At 46.3% G+C, this 14,114-nt stretch overlaps 2 protein-coding genes across 6 annotated transcripts in view; both read left to right on the forward strand.

Moving 5' to 3' along the window:
- GRB7 (growth factor receptor bound protein 7) overlaps positions 1–1,921 on the forward strand; it is an 83,713-nt gene extending 81,792 nt beyond the window's left edge. For all 5 annotated transcript variants that reach the window (XM_033168837.1, XM_033168836.1, XM_033168838.1 and 2 more), the window contains 2 exons: positions 842–935; positions 1,725–1,921. In XM_033168837.1, coding sequence (XP_033024728.1) covers positions 842–935; positions 1,725–1,871 — 241 coding nt within the window. In that variant the 3' untranslated portion in view covers positions 1,872–1,921. The remainder of the gene's footprint in view (positions 1–841; positions 936–1,724) is intronic.
- Positions 1,922–3,715: 1,794 nt separating this feature from the next.
- Positions 3,716–13,831, forward strand: LOC117059308 (retinol dehydrogenase 8-like). Its single transcript, XM_033170939.1, has 6 exons — positions 3,716–4,225; positions 5,637–5,798; positions 8,080–8,259; positions 9,933–10,026; positions 11,484–11,667; positions 13,585–13,831. The coding sequence occupies exons 1-6, from the start codon at positions 4,129–4,131 to the stop codon at positions 13,822–13,824; spliced, it is 957 nt and encodes a 318-aa protein (XP_033026830.1). The 5' UTR covers positions 3,716–4,128; the 3' UTR covers positions 13,825–13,831.
- Positions 13,832–14,114: the final 283 nt, after the last annotated feature.

Genomic DNA, 14,114 nt, shown 5'->3' on the forward strand with positions numbered 1-14,114 from the left:
ATCAGAAGCCACGGAACCCACAATGGACGTTCAGGTTCCAAAAAACATTCGCAAACAGGAACACGCATTTCCTGGTATGCGGCGTTCGGGAGCCAAAACGTTCAAGTCGCAAGGCGTTCGGGATCCAAGGTACGACTGTACGTTCATTCATGATTTTGACTTCATGTAGTAACTCTCTTTTCTTGGTTATGGTTTATAACGGACTATAATCTACAAAGTCAGGCTTAATTGGCAAATAGATCACATTAGGGGTAGAGAACCTACAACCCTGCCAAATGCTGTTGAACTCCGATCTATCCCAGCCAGAATGGCTGATGGGCAGTGATGATGTGAGTTGTAGTCCAACAACGTTTGGAGCACCACGAGGTTTGCGTGGTTATAAAAATGGCGAATGAGCCACAGGCTAAGAGTTGGGCTTAATTTGAAATGAAACCATCCCACTTCCTTCCTCCCCACTCACCCCCACTTTAAGCACTGAGTAATACTGACTGTGTTTACTCCCAGGTAGGTGCAAATAATACCTGCAGTCTTAGAGACTTGAAGGTCAGCTTCCCAGAGGCAGAGCCATTTGCCCACCACCATAATGATCCCTTCCTACCCTCAAACAGCCCATGCAATCCAGATCATGCACTCAGCAAGAGGTATCTTGACAGCAATAGCTCCAATAGCCTGAACTGAGTGTTAGTGGTGTGATAGTCATGAGCATGGAGCCATGAAGATGTTAGTGCGAGAGGACCGCAGGGTTGGACCTCGGCTCACATACTGCACTGCTCCCCCTTGTGGGCGGAGGAAGCGGTGCAACGTGCCTTTAACAGCCTTCCTATTGTCTTGTCGATTGCAGGGTCTTCCTGCTGCGGGAGAGTCAGCGGAACCCCAAAGGCTTTGTCTTGTCCCTCTGCCACCTGCAGAAGGTGAAGCACTATCTTATCCTTCCGGTAAGTGGTCGCATTAAAGAACGTACAGAGCTTGCCTTTATAACAGCTGCATTTGGCCAGTCAAATCCTGGCTTGGGAAATAAACCAAGATATGCATGAGCTCCTTGCACCTGCATGCAGCCCGCTTTGCGTGAACAGGGAAACAAACTTAGAAGCTGCAAAAAAAAAAAAGTGTGCACGAGAGAGAGTGAGAAAGAGATAGAGATATCTTGAGTTTGAGGGAACGTGGTTACCAGACAGGCTTCTAAAGAATAAGCATAATTAAGCAAACCAGCCTGGTATAAGGCAGGAAAGACATCTCGGCAGTACCCCTTCCTGCCAGCAGTGGGAGAACTGAACAGTCACCCAGCCAGGAATGCTTTGGAGACCTGCACCTTTTCCAGCGCTTATTTTTTTCAAGCCAGCCAGGACCATAATACTAGTTGTGGAGAGCAAAGGGGGTGGGGAGGTTGGAACATGGCCCTGGCTTGCAGCACAGTTACTACTTTGTGTGCTCCCGAAAACTGAGCCCAGACTCCACTGCAGCCTTGCTTTATTCCAGGGGTAGTCAACCTTTTTATACCTACCGCCCACCAATGCATCTTTCTTGATGGTAAAATTTCCTTACCGCCCGCCAGTGCTCAGTGGAAGGAGGATTCAGCTTGTGCCGTAGAACCCCCTACCTACCGCCCAGCTAGAATCCTGAAACGGCCACCAATGGGCTGTAGGGAGCAGGTTGACAACCCCTGCTTTATTCTCTTCTGCGCCTTCCCCTCTTGCCAGTGGCTCACCGTCTTTTATGGGTTTCAGAGCGAGGAAGACGGACACCTGTACTACACCATGGACGACGGCCAGACTCGCTTTGCTGACTTGATCCAGCTGGTGGAATTCCACCAGATCAACCGCGGCATCCTGCCTTGCAAGCTGAAGCACTACTGCACAAGCGTCGCCTTATGATAGGCTCTCTTCCTAAGCGGCCTTTCCCTGTGCCCCACAGATTGGTGACGGGGGGGGGGGTCTGGGGAGCAGGTCTTTTTTTTTGGAACTCTGTACACCGGGATCAACTCCGAACTTTGAATTGCTCCTTAATAAACTTCAGCCACTGCAAGCGACCCGATTCGGACCTTCCCATTCCACCACCCCACCGTCATCGAAAGCCTCTGGATTTTGAGCAGACTCGAGGATGGATTCGAGGTCGCTGCAATTGCACTTCACTTCTTAAAGAGGACACGACTCTGTCGGTGGGCGGCTTCCGCCATGAAAGGGAACCGGTGTCCGTTTGACTGCCGAGTGTCCCGCTCCATTTCGGGGCTTTGTGCATCTCTGATCCAGGGCTTGTTTTGGCACCGCACGCAAGAGATTTTGCTGCTACTTCAGTCCCCCTGCCTCGTCATGTGTTCCCATTTTCTGGGAGTTGCCTTGTGGGATTGTTGTGGGTTTTGCATCGCTTCGAAAACCTCGTTTGAGCAGAGGCAACAACGGGGGACAAAAGAAATACTGGATGCACATGCCATGGGAAGCGATGCGTCTTGCACTCTAACTTCCAGCTCTCTTTTAACAACAGCGACAGAGGTTTGCCTGCCCCAGCACTAGATTTTTTGGGAGCTCTCCCACCTTTGTTAGGAAAGGTGCTTGGCATCGCAGCTTATTTAAAGTAGCAGTCTCCTGTTGTGATGCTGGGCCCATGGGCAGAAGGCTGGTGGAGAGTCAGGAGGGAATCCAGCAACAGTGGCTGAAGATGAAAAGAAAAAAGACCCTGAGATTAGAGTTTTATGTTCTATCAAATGAGCTGTTCCCTCCCCTCCAGCTGTTGTCCAGGCACAAACCAAGCCTGCACTGGAACTTTTTATAACTCTACCAGATTAGAAGAGGCACACAGGGTAGGTGGGTGGGTGATCAGCATTGCCCTGGAGGCTATCCTTTCCCAGGGATCTCTTCAGTCTGCAGTCCCAAGCGTCTTTTCGCACAGAAAAGCAGAGGAACACAGATCTGAAGTTGCTTGGTTCTAGTCCACTTGAACACACAGGGATATTCCTTTCAGCACTCTCTCTGGACACCCCATTCTGAAAACATTTAAACCCAAAGATCTCGCCACACACACACACACACACACCGCCAGCATTCTTATTGGATATTTGGTGCAATATGGCCAATACCACTGTGCTATAATCCCCAACTCTCATCCTCTCAAGCTGTTGGGTTTTGTCGTGAGTTGGCTTGTGCTATTGCATCTAAGCATCACAGGCAAGGAATCGAGGTAGGAAGAATTGGTTTTCTCCCCTTACATGAAAGGGGTTTTACAAAACACCCTGGGATGGGGAGGAGGGGAAGCAGGAAGGCTCTGCCACTAACGTCGTGTAAATCTATAAGGCCAGTATCTACTGTGATGAGTTGTGTGTATATATATATATAAGCGATGATAATAAATTGTATTTTTTTCATACATTTGCTTTGACTTTGTACACAAGATCACTTGTGAGAAAAGAACAAGCTAAGAGCAGTCAATTAAATGAATAGCAGAGATCACCCTGTAAAGAATCAACAGATTATTTTATCTCTTTATTTATCTAAGACACACAAAACTTCTTACTCATAAATAAAAGTTTATGTTTGATAACTTTTTGTATCCCTATCCTTAACAGCCCTTGTGGCAGGAATATGCTTCCTTCGTTTTCATTGGGCCTCTCAGTGCTATCTTTGGCCTCTCTAGAAACTGAATCACCCAGATACCATCACGTAAAAAAAAAAAAAAAAAGACTGCGTCAGAAAGGAATGTCACTGTTTACTTCCCCCTTCCAGCACCATGACATTGGTTACACTTGAAATTTCGGTATGGGGATCCTAAAAGCAAAGCATGCTGGGTGATGCTTCTCGCAAGGCACTCTGGGCAATGTCATTTCCCTGTTCGCATACCATATGCCAAGTCTCGTGGTTTTGTTTGTGCATCACGAGTGGTCGGGCCTGGAAGTGATTAGGCAGGATTTGCCATGCAAATCCATTTGGGATTTAGCAATGGCCAGGAGATTAAGGCCTTGGGAGTTGGCCAATTAGGTCTCAAGCTGGCCTTTTTTAAGATCCTTGAAGAGGGACCCACTGGGGAAGATGTGAGGGCAAATCGCAGAGCTGCCAGAAGCTCACAGCCTTCTCTATAGGAGTCAGAGAGGCCACTGCCCGGTCTCTGGAGGCTACATTTGCCTCCTCAGCACAAGCCACCATGGCTCCCAAAGTTGTATTGATAACAGGATGCTCATCCGGGATTGGGCTGGCATTGGCTGTGAAATTAGCACAGGACAAGCAGAGGAGGTTCAAAGGTGAGCTTCTTTTAAGCAGTACTTTGTGAAACAACAGTTTTTTCAAAATGTCCACAGTATAGATAATTAAATTGTTTTTTCCCCCTCTGCCTAGCTTCCTTTTAATCTGATGCAGCTACACATAATGACATGATCAGGTGGTTTGCTTTTCCAATTTATTTCCTGTTGGAATCGCTTCTATGTCTCCAGCATTTAGCATGGATGGTGGTGGTGGTGTAGAGAGCCCTTTGCTAGCCTGGATGAGGGTATTCAGGGTATTCTATCTTATCTTCAACTTCTTACCCTCCCTTCACCATGACGTCCCAGGGTGGGCAAGAACAAAACAATTACACAATTTGAAAGCAAATACTTAACGCAACACCAAAATGACAATTTAAAATGGAGCGGAAAGGTAAATTCCAAATGAAATGCATAATTCTGTTTAATTGTTTATACCCATAGTTGCCAGCATGTTGATCCAATGAACTTGCTATGCATATGAGAAATAGTTACCTGAAGGCCGTAACATGCCCTGTACCCCTGAGGCAGGACCATCTCTTAACATCCTGTTTAGGGAAGTTTTTAATGTTTGATGTTTTATCGTGTTTTTAATATTCTGTTGGGAGCTTCCCAGAGTGGCTGGGGAAACCCAGCCAGATGGGTGGGGTATAAGTAATAAATTATTATTATAAATTATTATTATTATTATCCTGACACCTGACTGCACAGTGCTGAGCTTCCAATTCTGGTTTTGAGTGTTTCCTAGAATGAGTGTGTTATCAAACAAATGCAGGAATCATTAGTAGTCTAGCTGTGAGCTTTTTTAATTAGCTGCTGATTGTATTGTGGTAGCTTTTAAATTTGATTCTGGTGATGCATCGCCTTAGAGCTGCTAAAGAATTAAAATCTGTCGATTTTGTCTACTGCCTTCTATTCTCTAGCTCCAGTTTTAATTGGAAACTCAGACTTAAACTACATCTAAAAAAAAAAACACCACACCAAACCTCTGTGGGTGTTTTCCTGTTCAGCCATTTTGAAAACCTGCACTTCCAGGATAGAAATTTGGAACTGTGGTTTAGGGTTGCCAACTTGAACACCAGGAAAAGGGGTGGGGGGTGGGGACAAGCCTGCCATTGTGCCCTTAACAGCAGCACGATACACTGAAATTAGCAGGTGAACTATATAAACATTAACCATCAGCTGAAGGCTTTAGGCCACACTGTTGTTGAAAAACACAGCTCCTACATCCAGTTTAAAAGTTGGCAACTTAGGTTGGGCACTTTGGAATTTTTTTTTTTAAAAAATGTCCTTTATAGCCCCGGCTATGAGGGTCTGGCAATTTGGGCAAGGTGCAATGTAAAACTTTGGTCCCAAAGTTGGAGTGGAACTGAGGATGGTTTGGGACTGAGTGAGGAAAGCTCCTGTGTTCCAGTGATTGCCACAATGAGGAATGTAGCCAAGAAGGAGAAGCTGGAAACGGCTGCGGGGGCTGCTCTCAACAAGACACTGGAGATCAAACAGCTGGATGTCTGCGACGAGAAATCCATCCGCAGCTGCATCAACAGCATTCCCCAACGGCATATTGACATCCTCAGTGAGTATCCGAAAGATTTGCTGCATTATCTGTCGCCCGGAGTAAGGATTGTGTTAGAAGGGGGGAGCGCAGTGAATCAGGACCCCCGCCCCACCAAAAATAAGTGTGGGCTCTCTCTTTTTCCTTTCTTTTTAACCCAGAAGGAATATTTGGGGTGAAGTAGCAGCAACAGCAATAGGATGATGGGGATGGAAGGACTTGTTTGGGACTTCCCTAGATGTTTACATTGTGCACATGTATGCTAATTCCTACACACACACACATACAGTGGTGGACCTACATTTTTGGGGCCCCGAAGCTTGAACTATTATGGGGCCCCTTCACAACCAGCAACGAAGTCTAGGTAACCACTGTTACCTTCTTCAATGGGTTTGTTCCGCAACACATTGCCACAGATTTTCCATGAGTTTGCGTTTTGGGGTATCCACTTATGAACTCATTTTTATTCCTCTAGGACAGGGATCCCCAAACTAGGCCCTCCAGATGTTTTGGGACTACAATTCCCATCATCCCTGACCACTGGTCCTGTTGGGAGTTGTAGTCCCAAAAGATCTGGAGGGCCAAGTTTGGGGTTGCCTGCTCTAGGATCTTGACCACTTTTTAAAAAGTGGTGGCAGCGGTGGAGAATACATTAGCCACAGCAGAACAGACAACTTACCGCAGCACTCCACATTGACATCATTTGTGCTACTAACTCTCAAACTTTGAGATTGTTGAATTGCATGCAGCAAAACATTAGTCAATTTTTTATTTGACTCAAATTGGGTGACTCAATTTGGGTCTACTAGACCCATTTTTTTAAAGCAACGGGGACTCAAGTCATTTCTGGGGGCCCTGAGAGATCCACAAGATTCCAGATTGGTTCCTAGTAGAGCCTCTCGCAAGTCTGGGACTGTGATTAAAGAAAAAAAGAAGACATTGCATGTCAGATTATTGTGATCTATGTAGGTCAGGAATGTTAACCAGAGATGGAAGGTGGTAGGGATAAATACAGTAGTGTGTGTGGGGGGGGGGTTGTCCTCTGAAAAATTATGGAACAATAGGGTCCAGTGTGACCATTTTGCCTACACTCCTTAGACCCACATTATGCTGAGCCAATCTAAAGCCTTCCGGATTGGATTAGGAACTAACTAGCACAACACTCAAGCCAAGGGTTGCTTAGGTCCTTAGCAAAAGATCACAGTAATGCAGGGAAGTGTTGAGGGAAGGAGTCCACCCAATAATGCTCACTCTCCGTGGGTGGAAACAGACATTCAGAAACCACACGGTAGCTGCTTAAAAATTTGCAGTGAGCTGGTGTGCATGTGCACAGTTATTGCTTGAGACTGAAGAATCAAGGAGCGACTCTCGTGACTGGACGACCACAGGTCAAACAACCCCCAGCAGAGCGCTCATTTTACCAGATGCAATGTCATCTTTGCTACTGCTGCTCCCCACCTCACCCCAAATAAAACCCCGGCATTCCAGAAATGGAAAGGCAGCTCTGGAATCTTGTCTGGTGGGAAAGAGTGTGGGTGGAGAAAGGGTTAACCGTTCCCCTGCCCCCCTGAAGCTGCCTTGCTCCCATCATGTTTCTTTGGTGGAAAAGCAGCCAAATTTCCCAGAAAAGTGTGTCTGCACCATTAGGTAGAGAGAGGCAACTGAATGTAGGTGTCATAAAAGGCCAGTAAATGGTTAGCTGTTACATTTTTACTAGCATGGTAAGTTACTTGTATGGCCCCTATGGGATTTCCCACCTCAGCTGTCCAAAAATAACTTGACCAGTTTTAGGTATTCTGCACAGTGACTTTGGGAGGCGGAGGGGAGCATCGCCACTTTCCGATTGTCTCAGGCAACAAAATGTATTGGGATGGCCATTCCCAGACATGCAACTGACAACAAACACACAGCTCTGGCCTAATATGATGTGAAAACGCCAACTGGATTACCTGTCGTTATCTCTACATTTACACACTCGTAGTTTAATGTGGCAATCGTTTAGTCATCACGTGAAGCAGTTCTCAGTTTCCCCAAGTGTCTGAGAACATTGGAAGGGGCTGGAATGGGGTAACATTGGCTCTACCATAGAGCTGGAGCAGGAATGGGGAAACGGCAGCCCTTCAAATGTTGCTGGACTCCAGCTCCCTCAGCCCCAGCTACCCATTGGCCAGGGATGATGGGAGAGGGAGAGCTTTTTAAGGACTGCCTTCCTATTTCCCAGACGTCTCACTGAACACCTATTTCCTCTCACTGAACACCAAGGGTGGGGCTCGCAATAAGATCTTTTGTCTGCCTGTTGCAGTCAACAACGCTGGCATAGGTCTTATTGGTCCCATTGAGTGCCAGACCATCGAAGAGATGAAGGTCATCATGGAGACCAACTTCTTTGGCGTGGTGAGGATGATTAAGGAGGTCCTCCCTGACATGAAGAAAAGGCGGAGCGGCCACATTGTGGTCATCAGCAGTGTCATGGGTTTGCAAGGTAAGGTTGTTGTTGTTTTTGCTAGGTCTTCATTCACACAAGCTTTTTTCAGCCTTGTTCACAAGCCCAGATTTTAACAAGCAATTTCCTTTCTGTGTGGATAGTGCATTATGCAGCTTAGCCACTAGGTGGCACTGGGCTGATTTGCATCTGGGTGGAATCAGGAGTTCCCTGTGTCTGTTTTCTTCCTATGAAGAGAGACAGTAAAGGTTTGTTTTGCCAAATTCCTGACTGGTGCATCTTCCTCTAAGTCTTCCATGTCACCTGCTTTCTGTGACTCAACCTCAATGCCTTACTTACTTATTTATAAGTAAGCTGTTTATACGCTGCCCTCTCAATTAAATACCGTTAATATATTTAAAAGAAGAAGAAGAGTTTGGATTTGATATCCCGCTTTATCACTACCCGAAGGAGTCTCAAAGCGGCTAACATTCTCCTTTCTCTTCCTCCCCCACAACAAACACTGTGAGGTGAGTGGGGCTGAGAGACTTCAAAGAAGTGTGACTAGCCCAAGGTCACCCAGCAGCTACATGTGGAGGAGCGGAGACACGAACCCGGTTCCCCAGATTACGAGTCTGCCGCTCTTAACCACTACACCACACTGGCAGAATAATTATTACAATGGCTGGCTACTGCATTCATAAGAACATTGCCTGCTAAGCTAAATCAATGAAAGGGTACATATAGGCACTTTCCCACCTCCTGGGAAACACACGAACAGCAAAACCTGATGGCCATTCTGTGTTGTTTGTCACCAGTGAAATAAACAAATTAGTATCTGATCTTTTGAGGTAGGCCACCTCCAGAGACAGATTCATGGAGGATAAAGCTCTGTTCTGCTTCCAGTGTCCGAGGCAATATAGCTCTGAATGCCAGCAGCTGAGAATCACTGGTGGGGAGAGGGTAGCTGTCCTAGGCACTCTGAGGTGGGTCTTTCCCCGGATGCAGTGGGCTCTTGTGATGTTCTCTGAACAGAGGCTCCCTTTAGATTAGGATCAATAGCCACTGACACACCTAGCCTCTTAATAAATCGCCTAGCAAGCTAAGGCTTTGTTTGCACATGTGCAGCAGAATGAGATGGGTAAATCCCAAGGGGGCAGAAGGACAGACTAAAAAAAAACCCTGCAAGTAAACAGCTAGCACATATGGGGAAACTGAAATTTTTTATCCCAGCCCATTTTGCCATGCCAGTTTTCACTTGCAGGGAGTGGGGTGTGAGAGAGAGAAACCTTCAAAATGTGGCTTATTCACCTGCTGCCTGGAGTGCCGAACACTTTAGCTGCAAAGAAACTCCATGTGAACGCAGCAAAAAGGGATCAGGGTGGCTGGTGTAGGGCACTTCTAAGCAGATAACAGGTCTTTTTTTGTTCAAGTTAAGATTTTATAGTACTCTGTATGTGCACACATGCCCCCTCTCTCTGTATATGTGCGTGTATGTGTATACACACACACACACACCGCCATTGTAACTTGTGTAACTGGCATTTTATATTGAAATGTTGCCTGAAAGTTGTCAAAGCCAGTGGCTCATACAATAAATTTGACGCCTGAATAAACGAGGACATAATTAATTTTGTTTGACTTGGCCATCACAATGGCTTGGACCAGCCAGTAGTCTACCTGCTGCAGGATTTGTCTATGTCCAGCCTCTTGCTAATCTCTTCTTTTTTCAGGCATCGTGTTCAACGACATCTACACAGCTTCCAAATTTGCCATTGAGGGCTTCTGCGAAAGCCTCATCATCCAGGCGCTCAAGTTCAATATCTTGTGAGTGGCTAATCGGAAAGTGATGCTGTTAGACCCCCTTCTCCTACCCCCCCCCCATGCCTATACAGTTAGGGTTGCCTTCTTTTGCATTTCTGGCAAGTCTCCTTAGGTTTCGACAGCTGCAAAAGCAGGAGGAGTTCAACAGGGGTAGCTTTTTCTGGTTGAAAGAGTCTAGTGAAAGGAAGAGCTTCACTTAATGAATTTCTGGCGGGGGGGGGGAAGTGGCAACTTTAAATAATGGGGAATAGTGGCACTATTCACAGGATAACACAGCTGGTGGTCAGGCGAAATTCACACAGACCAGATCAGAGTTCGCATATCCCTTTGGGCAGTTTAGCTCTTCAGGAGGGGTAGTGGGGAAACAGGGAGCGTTCAAGTTGGTTTAGTGCTCATTTGTCTCAAAGCAGGGTGACAACCTCACCTCACATTTAAAGCAGTACTACAGCGTGGGTGGCGCTGTGGGTTAAACCACAGGGCCTAGGGCTTGCCGATCAGAAGGTTGGCGGTTTGAATCCCCGCGATGGGGTGAGCTCCCGTTGCTCAGTCCCTGCTCCTGCCAATCTAGCAGTTCGAAAGCATGTCAAAGTGCAAGTAGATAAATAGGTACCGCTTCGGCGGGAAGGTAAATGGTGTTTCCATGCGCTGCTCTGGTTCGCCAGAAGCGGCTTTGTCACGCTAGCCAAATGACCCAGAAGCTGTACGCCGGCTCCCTCGGCCAGTAAAGCGAGATGAGCGCCGCAAACCCAGAGTTGTCCGTGACTGGACCTAATGGTCAGGGGTCCCTTTACCTTTACACCACTTTAAGCATTCATGGCTTCCCACCCCCCAAAGAATTCTGGGAACTATAGTTTATTAAGTGCGCTGAGAATTGTTAGGAGACCCCTCACGGAACTTCAATTCTAATAATACTATGGGGGGGGGGAGGATTGATTGTCTAGAGTTCCCTTTGGACTTTTTCTTTTCTTTTCTATTCTTTTTCTTTTGCTAACAGGCCATGTTGAATCCAGCCAGCTTTTTAAAGAATCACAAATGGGAGCTAAGACATGGGGGGGGGCCCCTACATAAACAAAGGATTTTGAACAGTGTATATTTAGGGTTGGCATTCTCTCTCTCCCCCCCCCCATATAGCTTCCAAAAATTAGCCCCTTTTTCAGTCATGGTTCGCTACAGTCATACCCAGAATAGACAGGGTGACATAAATGAACTGAGGTTAGTCATCTGTATTGATCTGAATGGGCCTACTCTGCGTATGACTTAGTTGGATCGAGTGCAGCCGTTTCTCACTGCCACTTCCACTCCCTCCAACAATTGCTCATAACCTGACTTGGCCTCTTCTGTGCCTCTGGAACGTGGTGGCTCCCTTCCTCACAGCCAAAATGGAGGGAGGAACCCCCAGGCACCAGAAAAGAATGCCTGGCTTAAGGATGAACCTTACATATTGTGTGCTTGGCTTTTAGTGTCAGTTTGATAGAGCCTGGCCCAGTCGTGACCGAGTTTGAGATGAAGGTCTATGAAGATGCAGAGAAAGCTGACTACTCTCAGACGGATCCCGAGACAGCAGAAATATTCACCAATGTCTACCTGAAAAATTCCAAGGTCGTCTTCTCCAGCTTGGGCCAGACCCCTGAAGATGTAGCTGAGGTGAAAAAACCCCCCACTAATGTCTTCTTTATGTGTGACAAGAAGGGCTGTTATTTTTTATTATTATTATTATTATTATTATTATTATTATTATTATTATTATTATTATCATCATTTGCAGGAATTTCTATGCTGCTCAACACACAAAATTCCAGATCACTGCACATTTTAGGATTGGAAAGCACTTGCAGAACCAAGCATACGGGAAAAACAGCACAGCATATACAGTAGAATGGACAACTGGGCTGGTTCACACCACAGACAAAGTCTGTGAAAATATAAAAGCTTTAAGCACATGTCATAGAATCATAGAGTAGGAAGAGACCACAAGGGCCATCCAGTCCAACCCCCCACCAAGCAAACTTTGGAATGGTCCAAAGCAACCATTCTGAAGCTTGGGCCCCCCGACATTGTTAGACTACAACTCCCATCATTCCTGACCACTGGTCCTGCTAGCTAGGGATGACAGGAGTTGTAGTTGTTAGGCTATCCCTGTCCAGGTAAGGGTGGTGATGGGAGGCACTCCATGCCACTGAGGCCACCTGAGCCTCAAGCAGCAGCAATGAATCCAAAATTAGCCCCAAACTGCCTACCCGCTCCTTCAGAAGGAATGTAACCCCATCGAAAGCAGCCAGCCTCCCATCCAGCGGGTTAGATGCAAATTAACAGTCCCACCCAATGTTGCTCAAGAATTCGAAGAAACAAAACAACAACAGCGCAGTATTGAAAGGTGCAGTCTGCCATCTTGATTCAAGTTGTTTCCAAACACGGGTGGAAACCTGCTCCTTGATCACAGGAACCATCTTGCAAAATTTGGTTAAGGTATCCAAACACATACAGAACAGACAAACAACTTTCCAAAATATATAGCGGATGTGGTCAACTGATCAATCGTAAGAGTTTTAGTAGGTTCCATTGATTAATCAACTGAGGATGGATCTACACTGACGTTTTTAATGTTATTAGAATGATATTAGGTATATAGTTCTAAAACGTCACAGGGCATACTGGCAAATAAAAAATGCTCCTTACCTTGTTTTCCACCCATAACAACAGAATTTCTCTATTGTAGGTTCCTGCTTGCTCAGCAGCTCATCTGGTGTCAATTATTATTATTATTATTATTATTATTATTATTATTATTATTACTTACTTACTTACTTACTTACTTACTTACTTACTTATACATACCCAATGATCTGGCTGGATTTCCCCAGCCACTCTGGGTGGCTCACAAACAGAAATAATAATAATAATAATAATAATAATAATAATAATAATAATAATAAGCAGCGATAAAACATCAGACATTAAAAGCTTCCCTAAACAGGGCCACCTTCAGATATCTTCTAAAAGTCAGATAGTTGTTTATTTAATTGACATCTGACGGGAGGGCGTTCCACAGGGCGAGTGCCACTACCGAGAAGGCCCTCTGCCTAGTTCACTGCAACCTCACTTCTCATAGTGAGGGAACCGCCAGAAGGCCCTCGGAGCTGGACCTCAGTGTCTGGGCTGAACGATGGGGGTGGAGACGCTCCTTCGGGTATTAACATTACAAGCATTATGAAAATCATTCCTTAACCCTTTCTTAACGTTATAAATGATGAGTGTAGATTCGCCCTATGATTCCTTTAACTGAGTGACAGCGTCAACGGAGTAGCCACAACCAGCAGCCACACACACCTAAAATTAGAGGCCTCCTTTTCTGGCACCTCAGATTTCAGCAATCTCTCGATAAATAGGCACCAGAAGAGCAAAATAAATCATTGTGAGGCTGGGGGGGGGGGTTACCATTGCGAGGGAGGATGGGCTTTGGAGTGCAACCACATCTGCAGAGCCACAGGTTTCCCAGCTCTGCCTTTGTGCGGATGTCCTCTGGCATTTATTTACGTGGGTGTCCTGCGTTTCCCCCTGCAGCACACGCTGAAGGTCATCACCACGGCCAAGCCGCCCTTCCGCCACCAGACCAACGCCATCTACACGCCCATGACGGCTCTCAAGCACGCCGACCCCACCGGGGCCTTGATGACCGACTCGTTCTACAAAATGGTCTTCAAATATGACACCCTCTTGCACGTAAGCCTGAAGGCCATTCGGCTGATCCGCTGGCAAGCCCAGAAGATGAGGCAAGGCGCCAGGTTGTTGGGCTTCAGATGAGGAGGCCCTTTGGGAGACCCGAGAGAGAGAGAGAGAGAGAGAGAGAGAGAGAGAGAGAGAGAGAGAGAGAGACTGGGGAACGGAAGATCCCTAAACAGATTCACTTCTCTTTTTACCAAACTTTCTGTTCGCACATTTGAAACACCTTAAAACCCTCAGTTCTATTCTCACTACTTCTGACTAGGTTTTTTGGTTGTTGTTTTTAATAATTCACACCCTGGAGCCCTGCTTTGTGTTTATTTGCATGCTTTAACCCCTGTTCTTCCTTTGAATTGCCCCAGGGATGAGGT

Source organism: Lacerta agilis, chromosome 14, assembly GCF_009819535.1.
Source record: "Lacerta agilis isolate rLacAgi1 chromosome 14, rLacAgi1.pri, whole genome shotgun sequence".
Classification (NCBI taxonomy): domain Eukaryota; kingdom Metazoa; phylum Chordata; class Lepidosauria; order Squamata; family Lacertidae; genus Lacerta; species Lacerta agilis.